Source organism: Entelurus aequoreus, linkage group LG09 (genome assembly GCF_033978785.1).
Source record: "Entelurus aequoreus isolate RoL-2023_Sb linkage group LG09, RoL_Eaeq_v1.1, whole genome shotgun sequence".
Lineage (NCBI taxonomy): Eukaryota > Metazoa > Chordata > Actinopteri > Syngnathiformes > Syngnathidae > Entelurus > Entelurus aequoreus.
In genome coordinates, this window is record NC_084739.1 from 2,900,560 (window position 1) to 2,923,363 (window position 22,804).

Below are 22,804 nucleotides of genomic sequence, written 5' to 3' on the forward strand. Positions count from 1 at the left end.
CGTGAATACCACACAGACTAAAACCCCTAGCACTTTCTAGTTGGACTAAAACACTTTTACCTAAACCTTCATGTAATATTGCACTATTCTACTATATTGTATTGCATTTAGTATGCTGTAATATTGCACTATTCTACTATATTGTATTACATGTAGTATACTGTAATATTGCAATATTCTACTATATTGTATTACATGTAGTATACTGTAATATTGCAATATTCTACTATATTGTATTACATGTAGTATACTGTAATATTGCAATATTCTACTATATTGTATTACATGTAGTATACTGTAATATTGCAATATTCTACTATATTGTATTACATGTAGTATACTGTAATATTGCAATATTCTACTATATTGTATTACATGTAGTATACTGTAATATTGCAATATTCTACTATATTGTATTGCTTTTAGTATGCTGTAATATTGCAATATTCTACTATATTGTATTGCTTTTAGCATGCTGTAATATTGCAATATTCTACTATATTGTATTACATGTAGTATACTGTAATATTGCAATATTCTACTATATTGTATTACATGTAGTATACTGTAATATTGCAATATTCTACTATATTGTATTACATGTAGTATACTGTAATATTGCAATATTCTACTATATTGTATTGCTTTTAGTATACTGTAATATTGCAATATTCTACTATATTGTATTGCTTTTAGTATACTGTAATATTGCAATATTCTACTATATTGTATTGCTTTTAGTATACTGTAATATTCTACTATATTGTAGCTGAGATAGGCTCCAGCACCCCCCACGACCCCGAAAGGGATAAGCGGTAGAAAATGGATGGATGGATGTATTGCATGTAGTATGCTGTAATATTGCACTATTCTGCTATATTGTATTGCATATAGTATACTGTATTATTGCAATATTCTATTATATTGTATTGCATATAGTATAGGGAATAAGCGGTAGAAAATGGATGGATGGATGGATATTGCAATATTGTACTATGTTGTATTGCATGTAGTATACTGTAATATTGCACTATTCTACTATATTGTATTGCTTTTAGTATACTGTAATATTGCAATATTCTACTATATTGTATTGCTTTTAATATACTGTAATATTGCAATATTCTACTATATTGTATTGCTTTTAGTATACTGTAATATTGCACTATTCTGCTATATTGTATTGCATATAGTATACTGTATTATTGCTATATTCTATTATATTGTATTGCATATAGTATAGGGAATAAGCGGTAGAAAATGGATGGATGGATGGATATTGCAATATTGTACTATGTTGTATTGCATGTAGTATACTGTAATATTGCACTATTCTAATATATTGTATTGCATATAGTATACTGTAATATTGCAATATTCTACTATGTTGTCTTGCATATAGTATACTGTAATATTGCACTATTCTATTATATTGTATTGCATATAGTATACTGTAATATTGCAATATTCTACTATGTTGTCTTGCATATAGTATACTGTAATATTGCAATATTCTACTATGTTGTCTTGCATATAGTATACTGTAATATTGCACTATTCTATTATATTGTATTGCATATAGTATACTGTAATATTGCAATATTCTACTATGTTGTATTGCATGTAGTATACTGTAATATTGCAATATTCTACTATGTTGTATTGCATATAGTATACCATAATATTGCACTATTCTACTATGTTGTATTGCATGTAGTATACTGTAATATTGCAGTATTCTACTATGTTGTACTGCACGTAGTATACTGTAATATTGCACTATTCTACTATGTTGTATTGCATGTAGTATACTGTAATATTGCAATATTCTACTATATTTTATTGCTTTTAGTATACTGTAATATTACAATATTGTACTATGTTGTATTGCATATAGTATACCGTAATATTGCAATATTATACTATGTTGTATTGCATGTAGTTAACTGTCATATTGCACTATTCTACTATGTTCTATTGCATGTAGTATACTGTAATATTGCAGTATTCGACTATGATGTATTGCATGTAGTATAGTGTAATATTGCATGTAGTATAGTGTAATGTTGCATGTAGTATAGTGTAATGTTGCATGTAGTATAGTGTAATATTGCATGTAGTATAGTGTAATGTTGCATGTAGTATAGTGTAATGTTGCATGTAGTATAGTGTAATGTTGCATGTAGTATAGTGTAATGTTGCATGTAGTATAGTGTAATGTTGCATGTAGTATAGTGTAATGTTGCATGTAGTATAGTGTAATATTGCATGTAGTATAGTGTAATGTTGCATGTAGTATAGTGTAATGTTGCATGTAGTATAGTGTAATGTTGCATGTAGTATAGTGTAATGTTGCATGTAGTATAGTGTAATGTTGCATGTAGTATAGTGTAATATTGCATGTAGTATAGTGTAATATTGCATGTAGTATAGTGTAATATTGCATGTAGTATAGTGTAATGTTGCATGTAGTATAGTGTAATATTGCATGTAGTATAGTGTAATATTGCATGTAGTATAGTGTAATGTTGCATGTAGTATAGTGTAATATTGCATGTAGTATAGTGTAATATTGCATGTAGTATAGTGTAATGTTGCATGTAGTATAGTGTAATATTGCATGTAGTATAGTGTAATGTTGCATGTAGTATAGTGTAATATTGCATGTAGTATAGTGTAATGTTGCATGTAGTATAGTGTAATGTTGCATGTAGTAATATTGCAGTATATTTCCCATGTGTTATGTATGAGCGTGACGTTCAGGTCCTGGTTTCCCCCCCTGACAGAGTTCAGAGTGTTCCATGCTAACGACAGTCGGTGCATTACCTTCCCATGGGGGACAAACTCCTCCATCATCTTCTTCAGAGGGTTTTCATAATCCACAATCATCTGGCCCAGCCTGGGATACTCCCGGTCACTGAGGCACGGAGAGGAGGAGAACACGTCAGCTGAGAGCACGAGTGCCAGGTGAAGTGTTTTTAAGTCACCTGGCCCCGTGCGTCATCTCGTGGGCGTAGTTGTACAGTCCGATGATGGCTTTCCTCTCCTCTATGCGTGACAGGATTATCATGAGTGTCGTGTAGGTCACCACCAGGTCCAGGTAGTTCTTGGTCAGGTCAAAGTTCACCGTCTGGCGGAAAGGCAGAGCATCATCCATGGCGGGACTTGGAGATGAAATGTGCTTTGAGGACTTACGATGTCAAAGAAAACTTGGCAGGCGTCGATGGTGTTGAGCAGCTCGCACACGTGGTCCTGCGGGTCCACATGGATCCTGTCATTCAGACTCTCAACACAACACGGTGTCCTCCTACCTTGAACTCCATCACGTCCACGAAGGTGAAGTAGTAGAGAGCCAGGTTCTTCAGAATCTCGGACTTCTCTTTTTGCAGCTGAGACAGCTGTTGCTGTAACAGCACAGAGGGAGTTATGTCACTCACGCAGTCTAAGCTCGGACTGGCAAGTCTTTGCCTCATTTAGTTGGCCATTCCACATTCTTGAGAGAAAACCCTTTGAGAAAGTAGAAGAACTAGAAGGAGAAGAATTGAATGAATAAAGGAAAGCTGCTGTGTTTGTGCAGAGTGGAACAGCTCTTTAAAGACACACACACATTCTTGTATTTGTTACCTTCTTGAGGACCACCCGTTGTAAATATATAAAGATGTGTATTTACAACATTAATAATATATACATACCAGGGGTGTAACGGTGCATGTATTTGTATTGAACCGTTTCGGTACGGGGGTTCCGGTTCGGTTCGGAGGTGTACCGAACGAGTTTCCATGCGGACATATTAAGTAGCGTAACGCACGTTGTGTAAACAATGCACACCAAGGCACAACACACGGCATGCTAGCAGCTAACGGGCTAGGATAGACTGACCATACGTCCTCTTTTCACCGGACATGTCCTCTTTTGCGGGGCTGTCAGGGCGGAGTTTCTTAAATGCCTCAAATGTCCGGCATTTTGAGTTAGGGTTGCGTGTATTTTCAATGTACGTTCAGGGTTAGGAAGGGGTTGAAAACAAAACAAATTGTGCGCGCAGCAGCATTGGTGAGGGAGGGGCAGAGACAGAGAGAGAGAGAGTTATGATAAACGCGCATGTGTCACCAGGCTCTGCTTTTTATCCATAGATTTATCACATTTAATGTTTTATTATCTATAGCAGGGGTGTCAAAAGTGTGCATTTGCGGCCCACAGCTAATATTTTACACATTCTAAAAATACTATTAAAGTAAACAAAAACATAACAAAAGTGAAATAAAAAAGCTTAAAGGTTAAATGTAATTTAGAAAAAGTTGCAATGTTGACTAATAAAACAAAGCAGTTTTTTTTTTCTTTCAAACTGTCATTGCTCAAAACATAATATTGAATCAAAATCAATGTTATTATGAATTATTGACCTATCCAAGGTTCCCATTACTTCACATCAAATATCCCACTAAGAAATATATTTTTGGTGGAAGATTTTGCAAATTTGGTAAATAAATAACCCATACTTGCCAACCTTGAGACCTCCAATATCGGGAGGTGGGGGGTGGGGTGGGGGCGTGGTCGGGGGGGGCGTGGTTGGGGCGGGGGGCGTGGTTGGGGCGTGGTTAAGAGGAGAGTATATTTACAGCTAGAATTCACCAAATCAAGTATTTCACATATATATATATAATATATATACATACATATATATATATGTATGAAATACTTGACTTTCAGTGAATTCTAGCTATATATATTTTTTATTTTTATTTTATTATACATATAAATAAAAGACATACTTGAATTTCAGTATTCTGCAGGCTATCCAGTAGATGGCAGTATTGTCCTGTTTAAGAGTGTCACAACATTGCTGTTTACGGCAGACGAACTGCTTTACGGTAGACTAAACGTGACGTGTGTTGTTGTGTGTTGTTACCGCGCTGGGAGGACGTTAATGAAACTGCCTAACAATAAACCCACATAAGAAAGCAAGAACTCTCTCTCCTTGTTGTGCACTCTACTCTCTAAAATCCGTAGATGTTATGACGTCATTGGGCAGGCAAGCTGCTGGGAAAGCGGACGTGAGAACGGCTGTCCCCACTCGGGTCGGCATTGAGCTGGAGGGGGCGTGGCCTCCAGCTCCGGCTGAATACCGGGAGTTTGTCGGGAGAAGGGAGGTTGTCGGGAGAGGCGCTGAATACCGGGATTCTCCCACTAAAAACGGGAGGGTTGGCAAGTATGAAATAACCCCAAAATGTATATTTTGTTGTTTTCTTACTGTACCGAAAATGAACCAAACCGTGACCTCTAAACCGAGGTACGTACCGAACCGACATTTTTGTGTACCGTTACACCCCTAATAGATACTATTCAAATATAAAAAAGGTAAGCGTTTAGATTTTTAATCTTCATTATTTACTTCAAGTTGTTACAGTATGTCTCTGTATACGTCCATCCATCCATCCATCCATCCATTTTCTACCGCTTGTCCCTTTTGCGGTCGCGGGGGGTGCTGGAGCCTATCTCAGCTGCATTCGGGCGGAAGGCGGGGTACACCCTGGACAAGTCGCCACCTCATCACAGGGCCAACAGAGATAGACAGACAACATTCACGCTCACATTCACACACTAGGGCCAATTTAGTGTTGCCAATCAACCTATCCCCAGGTGCATGTCTTTGGGGGTGGGAGGGGCCTATACCCAGGTGCATGTCTTTGGGGGTGGGAGGGGCCTATCCCCAGGTACATGTCTTTGGGGGTGGGAGGGGCCTATCCCCAGGTGCATGTCTTTGGGGGTGGGAGGGGCCTATACCCAGGTGCATGTCTTTGGGGGTGGGAGGGGCCTATCCCCAGGTACATGTCTTTGGGGGTGGGAGGGGCCTATCCCCAGGTGCATGTCTTTGGGGGTGGGAGGAAGCCGGAGTACCCGGAGGGAACCCGCGCAGTCACGGGGACAACATGCAAACTCCACACAGAAAGATCCCGAGCCCGGGATTGAACTCAGGACTACTCGGGACCTTCGTATTGTGAGGCACATGCACTAACCCCTGTACCACTGTGCTGCCCCTCTATATACACTAGCGTTCAAAAGTTTGGGGTCACATGTAAATGTCCTTATTTTTGAAGGAAAAGCACTGTACTTTTCAATGAAGATAACTTTAAACTAGTCTTAACTTGAAAGAAATACACTCTATACATTGCTAATGTGGTAAATGACTATTCTAGCTGCAAATGTCTGCTTTTTGGTGCAATATCTACATAGGTGTATAGAGGCCCATTTCCAGCAACTATCACTCCAGTGTTCTAATGGTACAATGTGTTTGCTCATTGGCTCAGAAGGCTAATTGATGATTAGAAAAGCCTTGTGCAATATATTATCGGCCGATGTATGCGTTAAAATGTAATATCGGAAATTATCGGTATCGTTTTTTTTATTATCGGTATTGTTTTTTATTTATTTATTTTTTTTATTTTATTAAATCCACATAAAAAACACAAGATACACTTACAATTAGTGCACCAACCCAAAAAACCTCCCTCCCCCATTTACACTCATTCACACAAAAGGGTTGTTTCTTTCTGTTATTAATATTCTGCTTCCTACATTATATATCAATATATATCAATACAGTCTGCAAGGGATACAGTCCGTAAGCACACATGACTGGTCCACTAATAGTACTAACCTTTAACAGTTAATTTTACTCATTTTCATTCATTACTAGTTTCTATGTAACTGTTTTTATATTGTTGTACTTTCTTTTTTTATTCAAGAAAATGTTTTACTTTATTTATCTTATTTTACTAATTTTTTAAAAAAGTACCTTATCTTCACCATACCTGGTTGTCCAAATTAGGCATAATAACGTGTTAATTCCACGACTGCATATATCGGTTGATATCGGTATCGGTTGATATCGGTATCGGTAATTAAAGAGTTGGACAATATCGGAATATCGGATATCGGCAAAAAGCCATTATCGGACATCCCTACTTGTTATTTTCATATGTTGAGCACTTTTAAAACCGACAAAGTCAATTTGAAAAATCCCTCCATTTTGGGATCACCCTAATTTTGACAGATTTCACCACCAGGGGGTGCAAATGAGACATTCTCTATTAGATGCAATGGTTTTTCCGTATTGGGACCGTGATTTATGTCCTAACTTGTTCACACCTCCTCATATGGAAGCTACTTTTCATTGTTGATGTCTCAAGAAGGGTAGAAACACACACACGCACACACACACACACACACACACACACACACACACACACACACGCACACACACACCACACACACACACACACACACACACACGCACACACACACACACACACACACACTCTCACACACACACACAGGGGATGGAGAAGAGAACACAAGACTGCTGACAGCCGAGCAAAGCACAAAGAGTGGTGGAAGCCTTTAAAACGTTTTGAAATGTTCACAGTCTGACAAAACTCAACTCAAATGTACAACAACTTACCAAAAAGCACATGTCCGGAATAAGCCAGGATTAGCATGCAAAACAAACAAACACAGAAACAAAGCAGAAAACAACATAAGACCATTTTTTGCACATTGATATTGAATAAAGCTGTCTGCTAGGTACACACACACACACACACACACACACACACACACACACACACACACACACACACACACACACACACACACACACACACACACACACACACACACACACACACACACACACACACACACACACACACACACACACACACACACACACACACACACACACACACACACACACACACATAAGCAGCACGCCGAAAGCTAAAGAAACATTTGGTCCTGCAAAGCAATGACTCCATTTAGCTGTCAGCACACGTGCACAGTAGTAGTGTTGTGGACAAAAAAAACCCACAATAACTGGTGTGTTCATTGTGTTGCTCAAAGTTATAATATTCATAACTTTCATAAGAGTTCAGCCTTTCAAAGCTTTTTTATTGGAATACCATTTTTTGAAGCTCTGTTTTAGCATGTAAATTGCCTGCGTCTGACTAACACGGCGGGGGTCGGTCTAGATTCGCATAGCGCCGCCCTAGTGGCTCTCTGGAACGTTTTCAAAAATGTATGGAAAATGGAAAAAGATGAGGGGGGAAAAAAAAAAAGTTTTTGTTTTAATATGGTTTCTGTAGGAGGACAAACACGACTCAAGCTTCCCTAATTGTTAGAAATCACACTGTTTATATTAAAGGCCTACTGAAACCTACTACTAGCGACCACGCAGTCTGATAGTTTATATATCAATGATGAAATCTTAACATTGCAACACATGCCAATACGGCCGGGTTAACTTATAAAGTGACATTTTAAACTTCCCGGGAAATATCCGGCTGAAACGTCGCGGTATGATGACGTATGCGCGTGACGAAGTCAGAGTAACGGAAGTTATGGTACCCCGTAGAATCCTATACAAAAAGCTCTGTTTTCATTTCATAATTCCACAGTATTCTGGACATCTTTTGCAATTTGTTTAATGAACAATGAAGGCTGCAAAGAAGACAGTTGTAGGTGGGATCGGTGTATTAGCGGCGGACTACAGCAACACAACCAGGAGGACTTTGTTGGAGCGCTAGCCGCGCTAGCCGCGCTAGCCGCGCTAGCCGCGCTAGCCGCCGACCTCACCTTGACTTCCTACGTCTCCGGGCCGCCAAACGCATCGGGTGAAGTCCTTCGTCCTTCTGCCGATCGCTGGAACGCAGGTGAGCACGGGTGTTGATGAGTAGATGAGGGCTGGCTGGCGTAGGTGGAGAGCTAATGTTTTTAGCATAGCTCTGTGAGGTCCCGTTGCTAAGTTGCTAAGTTAGCTTCAATGGTGTCGTTAGCACAGCATTGTTAACCTTCGCCAGGCTGGAAAGCATTAACCGTGTATTTACATGTCCACGGTTTAATAGTATTGTTGATTTTCTATCTATCCTTCCAGTCAGGGGTTTATTTTTTTGTTTCTACATGCAGTTAAAGCACGATGCTATCACGTTAGCTCGTAGCTAAAGCATTTCGCCGATGTATTGTCGTGGAGATAAAAGGCACTGAATGTCCATTTCGTGTTCTCGACTCTCATTTTCAAGAGGATATAGTATCCCAGGTGGTTTAAAATACAAATTCGTGATCCACAAAAAAAAAGGAGAGTGTGGAATCCAATGAGCCAGCTTGTACCTAAGTTACGGTCAGAGCGAAAAAAGATACGTCCATCACTGCCTCTCAAGTCCTTCACTGTAACGTTCCTCATCTACGAATCTTTCATCCTTGCTCAAATTAATGGGGTAATCATCACTTTCTCGGTCCGAATCTCTCTCGCTCCATTGTAAACAACGGGGAATTGTGAGGAATACTAGCTCCTGTGACGTCACGCTACTTCCGCTACAGGCAAGGCTTTTTTTTTATCAGCGAGCAAAAGTTGCGAACTTTATCGTCGATTTTCTCTACTAAATCCTTTCAGCAAAAATATGGCAATATCGCGAAATGATCAAGTATGACACATAGAATGGATCTGCTATTCCCGTTTAAATTTTAAAAAATCATTTCAGTAGGCCTTTAAACATGCTTCAGTGATTAGAGACTATTTGGCAAGCACCGTTTTGTCCTATTAATTTTGGCAGTCCTTGAACTCACCGTAATTTTGTTTACATGTACAACTTTCTCCGGCTTTCTAAGAAGTGTTTTATGCCACTCCTTTTTTGTCTCATTTTGTCCACCAAACATTTTATACTGTGCGTGAATGCACAAAGGTGAGCTTTGTTGATGTTATTGACTTGTTGGAGTGCTAATCAGGCATACCGTATTTTTCGGATTATAAATCGTAGTTTTTTTTTTCATAGTTTGGCCGAGTGGTGCGATTTATACTCTGGAGCGATTTATGTGTGAAATTATTAACAAGAAGAAGAAGAAGATTTCATGGGATTTAGCGATCAGGAGTGTTTGGTAAACGTATAGCATGTTCTACATGTTATAGTTATTTGAATGACTCTTACCATAATATGTTACGTTAACATACCAGTTGGTTATTTATGCCTCATAACGTACACTTATTCAGCCTGTTGTTCACTATTCTTTATTTATTTTAAATTGCCTTTCAAATGTCTATTCTTGGTGTTGGATTTTATCAAATAAATTTCCCAAAAAAATGCGACTTATATGTTTTTTTCCTTCTTTATTATGCATTTTCGGCCGGTGCGATTTATACTCCGGAGCGACTTATAGTCCGAATAATACAGTATTTGGTCACTGCATTACTGCAAGCTAATCGATGCTAACATGCTATTTAGGCTAGCTGTATGTACATCATTATGCCTCGTGTGCAGGTATATTTGAGCTCATTTAATTTCCTTTAAGTGCTCTTAATTCAATTTATATCTGCATGTCTCATGACACATTATCTGTATGTAATATCGGCTGCATTTCTGATTGTTGTTTGTGTGCCATGTTGTTCCAGACCACAGCAAATGTTCCCCAGCTTGCAACGACTGTAATACATCCATTAGGAGAAGACAGCCTGCCGTTTCCATTAAGTTGGACACACACATCTATACCTTTGGCATTTCTTAGCCAGTCATTTCCAGGAGTTATCTCACCCTCTGAGAAGCCTCCATTTTACTAATGATTTCGAATTTTGTGAAATGTGTAGAATAAATATTACATTTCAACATTTCTATCAACAAAGATTTTCGTCAGCCTGCGACACAAAGTCATTTTGATAGTAGGCTAATATAACTAATATAGACACTTACATAATGTGTTGTCTTCATTATAAGACTTATATAAGACTTTTAAAGTCATTTTGATAGTAGGCTAAGATAACTAATATAGACACTTACATCATGTGTTGCCTTCATTATAACACTTTTATAAGACTTTTAAAGTCATTTTGATAGTAGGCTAATATAACTAATATAGACACTTACATATTGTGTTGCCTTCATTATAACACTTATATAAGACTTTTAATGTCATTTTGATAGTAGGCTAATATAACTAATATAGACACTTACATCATGTGTTGCCTTCATTATAACACTTATATAAGACTTTTAAAGTCATTTTGATAGTAGGCTAATATAACTAATATAGACACTTACATAATGTGTTGTCTTCATTATAAGACGTATATAAGACTTTTAAAGTCATTTTGATAGTAGGCTAATATAGACACTTACATCATGTGTTGTCTTCAATATAACACTTATATAAGACTTTTAAAGTCATTTTGATAGTAGGCTAATATAACTAATATAGACACTTACATCATGTGTTGTCTTCATTATAACACTTACATAAGTCTTTTAAAGTCATTGTGATACTAGGCTAATATAGACACTTACATCATGGGTTGTCTTCATTATAACACTTATATAAGACTTTTAAAGTAATTTTTATAGTAGGCTAATATAGCTAATATAGACACTTACATCATGTGTTGTCTTCATTATAAGACTTATATAAGACTTTTAAAGTCATTTTGATAGTAGGCTAATATAGCTAATATAGACACTTACATCATGTGTTGCCTTCATTATAACACTTATATAAGACTTTTAAAGTCATTTTGATAGTAGGCTAATATAACTAATATAGACATATCATGTGTTGTCTTCAATATACCGTATTTTCCGCACTATAAGGCGCACCTAAAAACCTCCAATTTTCTCAAAAGCTGACAGTGCGCCTTATAATCCGGTGCGCCTTATATATGGACCAATATTGAGCCACAACAGGTCTCGCAGCCCCAGCCTCGACTGTAGCGTCTATTCTATGCGCCTTATAATGCGGTGCACCTTATAGATGAACAAAGTTTTAAAAAAGGCGATTCGTTGAAGGTGCGCCTTATAATCCGGTGCGCCTTATAGTGCAGAAAATACGGTAACACTTATATAAGACTTTTAAAGTCATTTTGATAGTAGGCTAATATAACTAATATAGACACTTACATCATGTGTTGCCTTCATTAAATAAATAGTTATATTATAACTAATATAGACACTTACATCGTGTGTTGTTTTCATTATAACACTAATATAAGATTTTTAAAGTCATTTTGATAGTAGGCTAATATAGCTAATATAGACACTTACATCATGTGTTGCCTTCATTATAACACTTATACAAGACTTTTAAAGTCATTTTGATAGTAGGCTAATATAACTAATATAGACACTTACATCATGTGTTGTCTTCATTATAACACTTATATAAGACTTTTAAAGTCATTTTGATAGTAGGCTAATATAGACACTTACATCATGTGTTGTCTTCATTATAACACTTATATAAGACTTTTAAAGTCATTTTGATAGTAGGCTAATATAACTAATATAGACACTTACATCATGTGTTGTCTTCATTATAACAACAATATAAGAGTTTTAAAATCATTTTGATAGTAGGCTAATATAACTAATATAGACACTTACATCATGTGTTGTCTTCATTATAACACTTATATAAATCTTTTAAAGTCATTTTGATAGTAGGCTAATATAACTAATATAGACACTTACATCATGTGTTGTCTTCATTATAACACTTATATAAGACTTTTAAAGTCATTTTGATAGTAGGCTAATATAACTAATATAGACACTTACATCATGTGTTGTCTTCATTATAACACTTATACAAGGCTTTTAAAGTCATTTTGATAGTAGGTTAATATAACTAATATAGACACTTACATCATGTGTTGTCTTCATTATAACACTTATATAAGACTTTTAAAGTCATTTTGATAGTAGGCTAATATAACTAATATAGACACTTACATCATGTGTTGTCTTCATTATAACACTTATATAAGACTTTTAAAGTCATTTTGATAGTAGGCTAATATAACTAATATAGACACTTACATCATGTGTTGTCTTCATTATAACACTTATATAAGACTTTTAAAGTCATTTTGATAGTAGGCTAATATAGCTAATATAGACACTTACATCATGTGTTGCCTTCATTATAACACTTATACAAGGCTTTAAATTTTTTGCGGCTCCAGACAGATTTTTTTTTTTGTATTTTCGGTCCAATATGGCTCTTTCAACATTTTGTGATGCCGACCCCTGCACTAACACCATAAAGGTCTGTGGACAAATGTAAATGACGTGTCCTGCCATTTATTTAACAGCAAATGTTGAAGTCGTGGAAATAATGGAGAAATGAGGTCTAACCAAACACACTCACGTTGTTATTGCGTGTCTCCACAGCAGGGAACTTCCGGACGATGAACTTGACCGCAGACTCCAGGTTTTTGTCGACCAGATAGGAGGGCTTGGCCTTGGGGTCGCCACACGCCTGAGGAGGATGAGGAGGACACACACTCAACATCTCGCCTCACATGTTGCATGTATGATGCCCTCACACAAAAAACAAAATGCTTCATCTGACCCGTGTGGAGAGTCAACACAAAGTTGATGCAGGCACCCGCACGTCAACATCGGGATGCACATGACAACGACAGAGATTACAAGGAATGTGCACAAGGTAGGTTTCCATTTTGTTGAATTGGGTCTATTCACAAAAATGGAAGAGTTGGAAGTCTGTGGTTTTCATGTTTGGTTAAAGCAGGCTGAGAGTGAGCAAGACCTTCATGTGACCAGAGCTGACCATCTGGAATATATAGTCCACCTGAACTACAGATGTCCGATAATATCGGACTGCCGATATTATCGACCGATAAATGATTTAAAATGTAATATCGGAAATTATCGGTATCGGTTTCAAAAAGTAAAATGTATGACTTTTTAAAAGGCCGCTGTGTACACGGACGTAGGGAGAAGTAAAGAGCGCCATGAACCTTAAAGGCACTGCCTTTGCGTGCCGGCCAAGTCACATAATATCTACGGCTTTTCACACACACAAGTGAATGCAATGCATACTTGGTCAACAGCCATACAGGTCACACTGAGGGTGACCGTACAAAAAACTTCAACACGGTTACAAATATGCGCCACAATGTGAACCCACACCAAACAAGAATGACAAACACATTTCGGGAGAACATCCGCACCGTAACACAACATAAACACAACAGAACAAATTCCCAGAAACCCTTGTAGCACTAACTTTTCCGGGACACTACAATACACCCCCCAACCTCCTCATGCTCTCTCCGGGAGAGCATGTCCCAAATTCCAAGCTGCTTTTTTGAGGCATGTTAAAAAAAATAATGCACTTTGTGACTTCAATAATAAATATGGCAGTGCCATGTTGGCATTTTTTTTCCCATAACTTGAGTTGGTTTATTTTGGAAAACCTTGTTACATTGTTTAATGCATCCAGCGGGGCATCACAACAAAATTAGGCACAATAATGTGTTAATTCCACGATTGTATATATCGGTATTGGTTGATATCGGGATCGGTAATTATGAGTTGGACAATATCGGCAAAAAAGCCATTATCGGACATCTCTAACCTGAACCAATGTCAGCAAATAGGGTGCACACTTGCTGCCATTCCAATAACCTAACCATCTAAAAGGCTCATTGTACATCAAGTACCTTTATCTGGTGTAATGACAGTAAGGAAACAGCAGTTGGCGCTATGTGTGAACTGTATTTAAACATGTCACTGCAAGGAAGCACCAGCACTAGTGCATTATGGTTAGCACAGCCAGGATTACTGTGGTTGATGTGTGCGCCGTAGACAGGGGTTCTTAAACTCAAGTCCCAGGTCCAAAGACCCCCAGGGGACCGCCAGACGTTTTTGTTGTTGTTGTTGTTGTTGCAATAAATAAAGTTATGGTTAAAACGTACGCAACTAAGAAAAATAACTATAAATCACTCGGCTACTCAAAGAAACAAGAAGTGTCACTTGGTTAGACATTTGAAAATATAGTAAATCAGAAAGAATAGCAGGTACTTCAATAAGTACACACTAGGGTTGTACGGTATACCGGTACTAGGATAGCAGGGGTCAGCAACCTTTTTGAAAGCAAGAGCTACTTCTTGGGTAGTGATTAATGTGAAGGGCTACCAGTTTGATACACACTTAAATAAATTGCCAGAAATAGCCAATTTGCTCAATTTACCTTTAACTCTATGTTATTATTAATAATTAATGATATTTACACTTAATTGAACGGTTTAAAAGAGGAAAAAACACGAAAAAAATGACAATTAAATTTTGAAACATAGTTTATCTTCAATTTCGACTCTTTAAAATTCAATATTCAACCGAAAAAAAGAAGAGAAAAACTAGCTAATTTGAATCTTTTTGAAAAAATAAAAAAATAATTTATGGAACATCATTAGTAATTTTTCCTGATTAAGATTAATTTTAGAATTTGGATGACATGTTTTAAATAGGTTAAAATCCAATCTACACTTTGTTAGAATATATAACAAATTGGACCAAGCTATATTTCTAACAGAGACAAATCATTATTTCTTTTAGATTTTCCGGAACAAAATTTTTAAAAGAAATTCAAAAGACTTTGAAATAAGATTTAAATTTGATTCTACAGATTTTCTAGATTTGCCAGAATAATTTTTTTGCATTTTAATCATAATAAGTTTGAAGAAATATTTCACAAATATTCTTCGTCGAAAAAACAGAAGCTAAAATGAAGAATTAAATTAAAATTTATTTATTATTCTTTACAATAAAAAAAAATAAATTTACTTGAACATTGATTTAAATTGTCAGGAAAGAAGAGGAAGGAATTCAAAAGGTAAAAAGGTATATCAATCAATCAATGTTTATTTATATAGCCCTAAATCACAAGTGTCTCAAAGGGCTGTACAAGCCACAACGACATCCTCGGTACAGAGCCCACATGTGTTTAAAAATCCTAAAATCATTTTTAAGGTTGTATTTTTTCTCTAAAATTGTCTTTCTGAAAGTTATAAGAAGCAAAGTAAAAAAAATAATGAACTTATTTAAACAAGTGAAGACCAATTCTTTAAAATATTTTCTTGGATTTTCAAATTCTATTTGAGTTTTGTCTCTCTTAGAATTAAAAATGTCGGGCAAAGCGAGACCAGCTTGCTACTAAATAAATACAATTTAAAAAATAGAGGCAGCTCACTGGTAAGTGCTGCTATTTGAGCTATTTTTAGAACAGGCCAGCGGGCTACTCATCTGGTCCTTACGGGCTACCTGGTGCCCGCGGGCACCGTGTTGGTGACCCCTGTGGTATAGTATCGCGGTACTAATGAATCCAAAACGGTACTATACTCTGTTTGAAAAGTACCGGTTCCCGGACACGTGACATTGCTGGTTTTACGAGCAGAGGAGCATGTTCGGCAGCGCACAATCACGGAGTACTTACAAGCAGACAGTGTGTAGACAGAAAAGGGAAAATGGACGCAATTTGGTCTAAAAAGTAAAGATAAAGGTGACGTTATAACACTAGCTAGCATCTAACATCCGTCCGCAATCTGCAGCGTTTTAGCTACTTCTAAATCACTAATCCTCACCTCCATGGCGACGAATAAAGTAAGTTTCTTCCAAGTAGCATTATCACTGCAGGACGTGGAATAGCTAAATATGCTTCACTACACACCGTAGGAGGATACAATAGCTCACCGGCATCACAATGTAAACAAACGCCATGGGTGGATCTACACCTGACATCCACTGTAATGATACCAAGTACAAGAGTGTATCTAGTTGATACTACTATGATTACGTCAATATTTTTTATCGTCGCTAAATTGTGATAGTAAAAAATATTGATGTAATCATTGTAGTATTGACTATACACGGTTCTTGTACCTGGTTTCGTTACGATGGATATTTGTGTCGATCCACTCCCTTTGGTTACATTCAGGAGCGGTTAGCTATCTTATCCTCCTACGCTGTGTAGTGAAGCCTGTTTAGGGTTAAGTGCTTCAATGTTTATAGCGCCACCTTTATCATTAGTTATAAAGCCAAAATAAGTCCATTCTCCCTCTTCCGTCCCCACACTGTTTCTGTTTGCAAGTGAGTGGTCTGTGTGTGTGTTGATGTTGATCCACATGTGCGAGTGAAAAAAAAGGTACCGGTATTTTTCAAAGACAGTATAGTACCTTTTTGAATTCACTAGTACCGCAGTAACGGTGTAGTGTACAACCCTACTGCAAGGCATTGTGGGTCGCATCTTGACACTGTTTTGTTTAAAATACAAAGCTGGAGAGATACAAATAGTGGACTCTCGCAAGCGTCCTCCAAAGATTCATCAAATATAGATATCCGCCGACGCTAATCATTACCGTATTTTTCGGAGTATAAGTCGCACTGGAGTATAAATCACATTTTTTGGGGAAATGTATTTGATAAAAGCCAACACCAAGAATAGACATTTGAAAGGCAATTTAAAATGTCTAAAGAATAGTGAACAACAGGCTGAATAAGTGTACGTTATATGAGGCATAAATAACCAACTGGTATGTTAACGTAACATATTATGGTAAGAGTCATTCAAATAACTATTACATATAGAACATGCTAGACGTTTACCAAACAATTTGTCACTCCTAATTAAGGCTGAAACGATGCGTCGACGTAGTCGACGTCATCGGTTACGTAAATACGTAGACGCCGTTTTTGTGCGTCGACGCGTCGCATATTTACGTCACGCTACCGTCATGGCGAAGCGCAAAGCAGACGATCAAAGCGGACGATGCGAGCGGTGCGAGCGAGGGGGAAAAATCACGCCAAAAGTCGTTAAAAGTGTGAAAGTATTTCAATACACAGCCTAATAATGTTGTTGTATGCACTCTGTGTCGAGCGTAAATGGCCTATCATAGCAGCACAACGGCTATGAACGAACATTTGAAAAGAAAACCATTAACTAGTCAATCGTCCGTGCGAGCATACGTTGTCATCATTACACAAAAACATGAATGTGTCATTTGTATCTGCTAGGGGTGTAACGGTACGTGTTTTGTATTGAACCGTTTCGGTACGGGGCTTTCGGTTCGGTACGGGGTGTACCGAACGAGTTTCTAAGCTAAAGCTAACTTTAGCTGCTAAAGTCTTAACAAGCTGCTTTGCTCATTCTGCCTCTGTCTCAGCACGCAGCATTGTCCCACCCACACAACCATCTGATTGGTACACACGAAGCATTATCAGCCAATCAGCAGTGCGTATTCAGAGCATTACCAGCCAATCAGCAGTGTGTATTCAGAGCGCATGTAGTCAGCGCTTCAGCGTGGAGCAGATAGGTGTTTAGCAGGTGAGCATCAGGCAGCGGACTCTCCCCAAATGATAATAAACACCTCCCAGTCAACTACTAGTAACATCACTATGAGCCCGTTGACCTTCTAGAAACTTCAATTGCAGCTCAGCTCGCTCGCAGTCCTGGTTTGAGGTGAAGGCCAATTAGCTCTCAGTTCCAGCCACATCGACCCCTTCTGAGCGCCTATTTTCAGCTGCTGGGAATATTGTAAACAAGAAAAGAAGCAGAGCATGTAGACATGCTAACCTTTCTTCATTACAACTGTTAGTCACTCACTGGAATGAGTAGAATTGGTTATAGTGTACTGTGTTGGACTGGATGTTTATTTTGCACATTTTAAAAGCAATACTTAATGTTTACAGTGCTCCAGAATATTTAGATTGGCACTTTTTTGTATTGGATGTTTATCTTTATTTTTGCACATTTTAGCAAATAAGCAATACTTTCACTTTTGTTGAAATGTGTACACTGTTGTTACAGAATATTTCGTTTTACACTTTTTTGTATTGGATCATTCTTTATTTTTGCACATTTTAAAGCAAAATAAGCAATACTTTTACTTTTGAAATGCTTATACTATTGCAGAATATTAAGATTTGCACTGGATGTTGACTTTTATATTTGCACATTAAAAAGCAAATAAGCTACTTTTAATTTTGTTAAAGGTTAAAAGTTTTAAATGTTTACATTGTTACAGAATATTTAGTCATGTTGTTGTCAATGTTGACTGAGTGGCCATACTTCTTTTTTTTTGTAAATAAAAGCCATGCCTTTTGAAAAAACTGGCCTACATTTATTTTTTCATCTTCATTTTGAATAAAAAAATAATCGGTAAAAGGAAAAATAATCTATAGATTAATCGAAAAAAATAATCTATAGATTAACCGATTAATCAAAAAAAATTATCTATAGATTAATCGATAGAAAAATAATCGTTAGCTGCAGCCTTACTCCTAATCGCTAAATCCCATGAAATCTTATACGTCTAGTCTCCTACGTGAATGAGCTAAATAATATTATTTGATATTTTACTCTAATGTGTTAATAATTTCACATATAAGTCGCTCCTGAGTATAAGTTGCACCCCCGGCCAAACTATGAAAAAAACTGCGACTTATAGTCCAAAAAATACGATATCTATGTCACAAACCAAAGCAAATCGACGACTTGTTTGGAACAAGCAAAGTTGTTTTATAAATAAGTCGTCAACTATTCGGATTGACAAGTTCTGCACTTTTGTGCATCCCAAAGACACAAAACCAGCTGCCAACAGGCAAGAAAAGTGGGTTGGCAGAAGTCAAGATGTTCTCATGTTTTTTAAGATTAAAAAGACCAAAACCAAACTCATAGCTTAACAACTAAACAGCTTCAAGTGGAATCACAACAAAAAACTCCAGCACAAATCAGAATGACAAACCAGAGTAAATGCTGGAGACTTCACACGACGGACCGAATATGAACCAGTGGTGAAAATTAAGATTTTAACACAACTTGACAACCACTGATAATACTGTGGATACAATGGATCCGAGCAACTTTACATAAAATAAACTTAATATTCCAAATAACTTTTTGTCCTCTGGTTGCCGTGTTTTCACCCGTGTTCCCACACACACACACACACTCACACACTCACACCCACCCACCCACGTGTTTGCAAGGGAGAAGTTGAATGCTGCTCTGACCAATAAGGAGAAATTTAAATGTGCAAACATGAAGAGATAGAAATTATAGACTTTATAAAAAAATAAGGGTATGCAGCTTAGTTAAAGAAAACCTTATCAGTGTTTCCCATAAACTGCCAAGATACCTGTGGCGGTGGGGGCGTGGCTATGGGCGTGATCACCATGACATCATTGAGTAATTTGCATAATTTACTACAATGATATGATTTCTCTAAAAAGGCTCAAAAAATGTATACTTACTAATTAATAATAACAGTTTTGTTTTATTATTTTTTATTTTTATTTTTTTTTAAATAAAAATTTTTTTTTTTTTAATTAAAAATTAAAAATTAAAAAATATATATAAAAAAAATAAAAAATTTAAAAAAAAATTAAAAAACAGTTTTGTTTTAAACATCCATCCATCCATCCATCCATCCATCCATTTTACAATATAATTACAACACTTTATGTACATATTTATATACAGATTTGAACAATAAGTTATTCACTGAAATATATTTATTAATTGTGGTTCTTACAAAAAATATATCTTATAAAATATAAAAGCTAAAATGTGGGCCCCTTTAATTAGTGCATACTAAATAATTTAACTTTAGCCGACTACTACAACCACATTATTTACCAGCAACATAAAGTGAAACAGAGGCAGAGGTGTCCTGCCACAGTCAGTAACAAATAAACAGAAAACAGTAGTGGTGGTAGATAGACACAAAGCTTCATCAAACATCTGATCCACTGAACAAAGAGCTCCAAAAATCTTGATCCTACACTTCTCTTTTGTAAAGTAAATCTGAACAGCCGATATGGGCATCTACATCAACTATATGATTTGCCTGAGAAGCTGGACAGGACAAAAAAATAAAAATAAAAAATAACAAATTATATATGAGGTGTTATATATGAGAAATATCTGGCACTCTAAAGAACATAAAATTACATACATTTCATTAAAGTTTGCAGTTTTATTATTACAAGAAGAGTTGGTCAGAAAGCGGCTTGAAGATGGTCTGTAAAACATAATCTAAGCAACACCATTGCATGTTATGTAGACCACAAGGAAGGGTTTTAATGTAGAAAACATATCATAGGTCACATCTACACTGCACATCCAAATCAGATTTGTTTGCCCTCAAGTGACACAGATAAGATTTTTTTTGTCAGTCTAAACTCTCCAAAGTGCTTCAAATCTGATCTTTTGACATTAGATTAAGGCCACTTCAGGAGGTAGTCCAAATCCAATTGGAATCTGACCTTTTAAAATGGGACTTCAGTCTGAACGCAATCAGGGCTCAGATTTAACCACGGCAACCGAAGCAACTGCCTCGTCATTTGCCATAATGCCCTAAAAAATTTACCAACATCAACTATATTCCCTAGAACAGTGGTCCCCAACCACCGGGCCGCGGCCCGGTACCGGTCCGTGGACCGATTGGTACCGGGCCGCACAAGAATAAAAAAAAAAAAAAAAAATTTTTTTTTTTTTTTTTAATGAAATCAACATAAAAAATACAATATATACATTCTATATCAATATAGATCAATACAGCCTGCAGGGATACAGTCCGTAGCACACATGATTGTATTTATTTATGTTAAAAAAATAAATAAAAAAATAAAAAAATTTAAATAAACCAAATTTTCAAGCGTTGACCGGTCCGCAGCTACAAAAAGGTTGGGGACCACTGCCCTAGAAGACGCATGGAGGCTATTACCTTTTATTCGATAACTCACTGAATCAAACATTCATTGATAGATTACTTGATTACTAAAATAACCGCTAGTCAGTGAAAGCTGCTTGTAAAAACTCAGCTATGTTTGCCCCATTGTGATATCTGCCCTCTGGAACTCAGACAATGTTTCTTTTAAACCAGAAATATCGTCACATTTTCATCTAGCCGGATCTTGTCACACCCTTACTACGACCGCATCAAATGTACTTAAAGTAGGAGATGGTTGGAACTAGAGGTGGGAATTTTTGGCCACATCACGATTCGATTACGATTCAGGAGCTACGATTTGATTAATAATTGTTTGTATGTATATTGATGCAGTTTTACATTTCTTTTCGTTTTACTAAATAAGCGTTTGCAACTTTAAAAAAACAGTGCATTTGTAATGAGAAACAGTTCAGTTAATTCCCACATTTATTAAATTAATGAAAATGTGTGTAAAACTGGACCATAAGTGCCCGAAAGTAAAGGAGCTGGTTGGATCTCTTGGTGAGGGGGCTGACTGCATTAAGACGAATTTTAGAACGGTTTGCGTTACTTTATTTACAATAAATACATCGATTGATTAGTGACGTTTACTAATCAATCATTCAATCAAATCAACGTTCAATTATGTAGCCCTCAATCACAGATGTCTGAAATGGCTGCACAAGCCACTACCACATCCTCGGCTCAGATCCCACATCAGCAGGGCCGGCCCGTGGCATAGGCCGTATAGGCAAATGCTTAGGGCGCCGTCCATCAGGGGGCGCCACGCCAGTGCCACAAATGTTGGAGGAAAAAAAAAAAAAAAATTGGTACTATTATTTCTAAATACATAAAATAATCCCACGTTAATTAAAATGCAAAGTAAAGCCTATTTAATAGAAATATTATTTGTTACAACATTACGCCCCTCCTCCCCCGGCACGGTGCGCCCCCTCCCTTCCCGTATCATGACTCTTTTTGGACGTCGCCACATAAAAAAAATCAACACAAGATGTCAAAACGGCCAAAACTGTCAGGTGCCCAGGGGAGAAAAGAAGAGGAGAAACGAGAAAAAGACAGAGGTAGCAGGTAGGTAACGTACTAGCCTACATGAAATTAGTTGTCTGTTACAGAATGTGATAGTAACCTCACCTGTCTTTTTAGCATTAAGCTAATGTTACATGATTCGGCAATTGCTAATCAATAAATAGCTAGTTCTGTTTTAACGTCGGGTTAATATTGTGGAGGGGGCTAAATTGT

At 36.9% G+C, this 22,804-nt stretch overlaps 1 protein-coding gene across 4 annotated transcripts in view; it reads right to left on the reverse strand.

Moving 5' to 3' along the window:
• nckap1 (NCK-associated protein 1) overlaps nucleotides 1-22,804 on the reverse strand; it is a 76,302-nt gene that overhangs the window by 39,070 nt on the left and 14,428 nt on the right. For 2 of the 4 annotated variants that reach the window (XM_062057955.1, XM_062057957.1), the window contains 5 exons: nucleotides 13,180-13,290; nucleotides 3,312-3,404; nucleotides 3,196-3,252; nucleotides 2,988-3,130; nucleotides 2,827-2,917 (listed from right to left, as the gene is read on the reverse strand). In XM_062057955.1, the coding sequence (XP_061913939.1) occupies nucleotides 2,827-2,917; nucleotides 2,988-3,130; nucleotides 3,196-3,252; nucleotides 3,312-3,404; nucleotides 13,180-13,290 (495 nt within the window). The remainder of the gene's footprint in view (nucleotides 1-2,826; nucleotides 2,918-2,987; nucleotides 3,131-3,195; nucleotides 3,253-3,311; nucleotides 3,405-13,179; nucleotides 13,291-22,804) is intronic. The other 2 variants (XM_062057956.1, XM_062057958.1) reach the window with 1 other exon arrangement.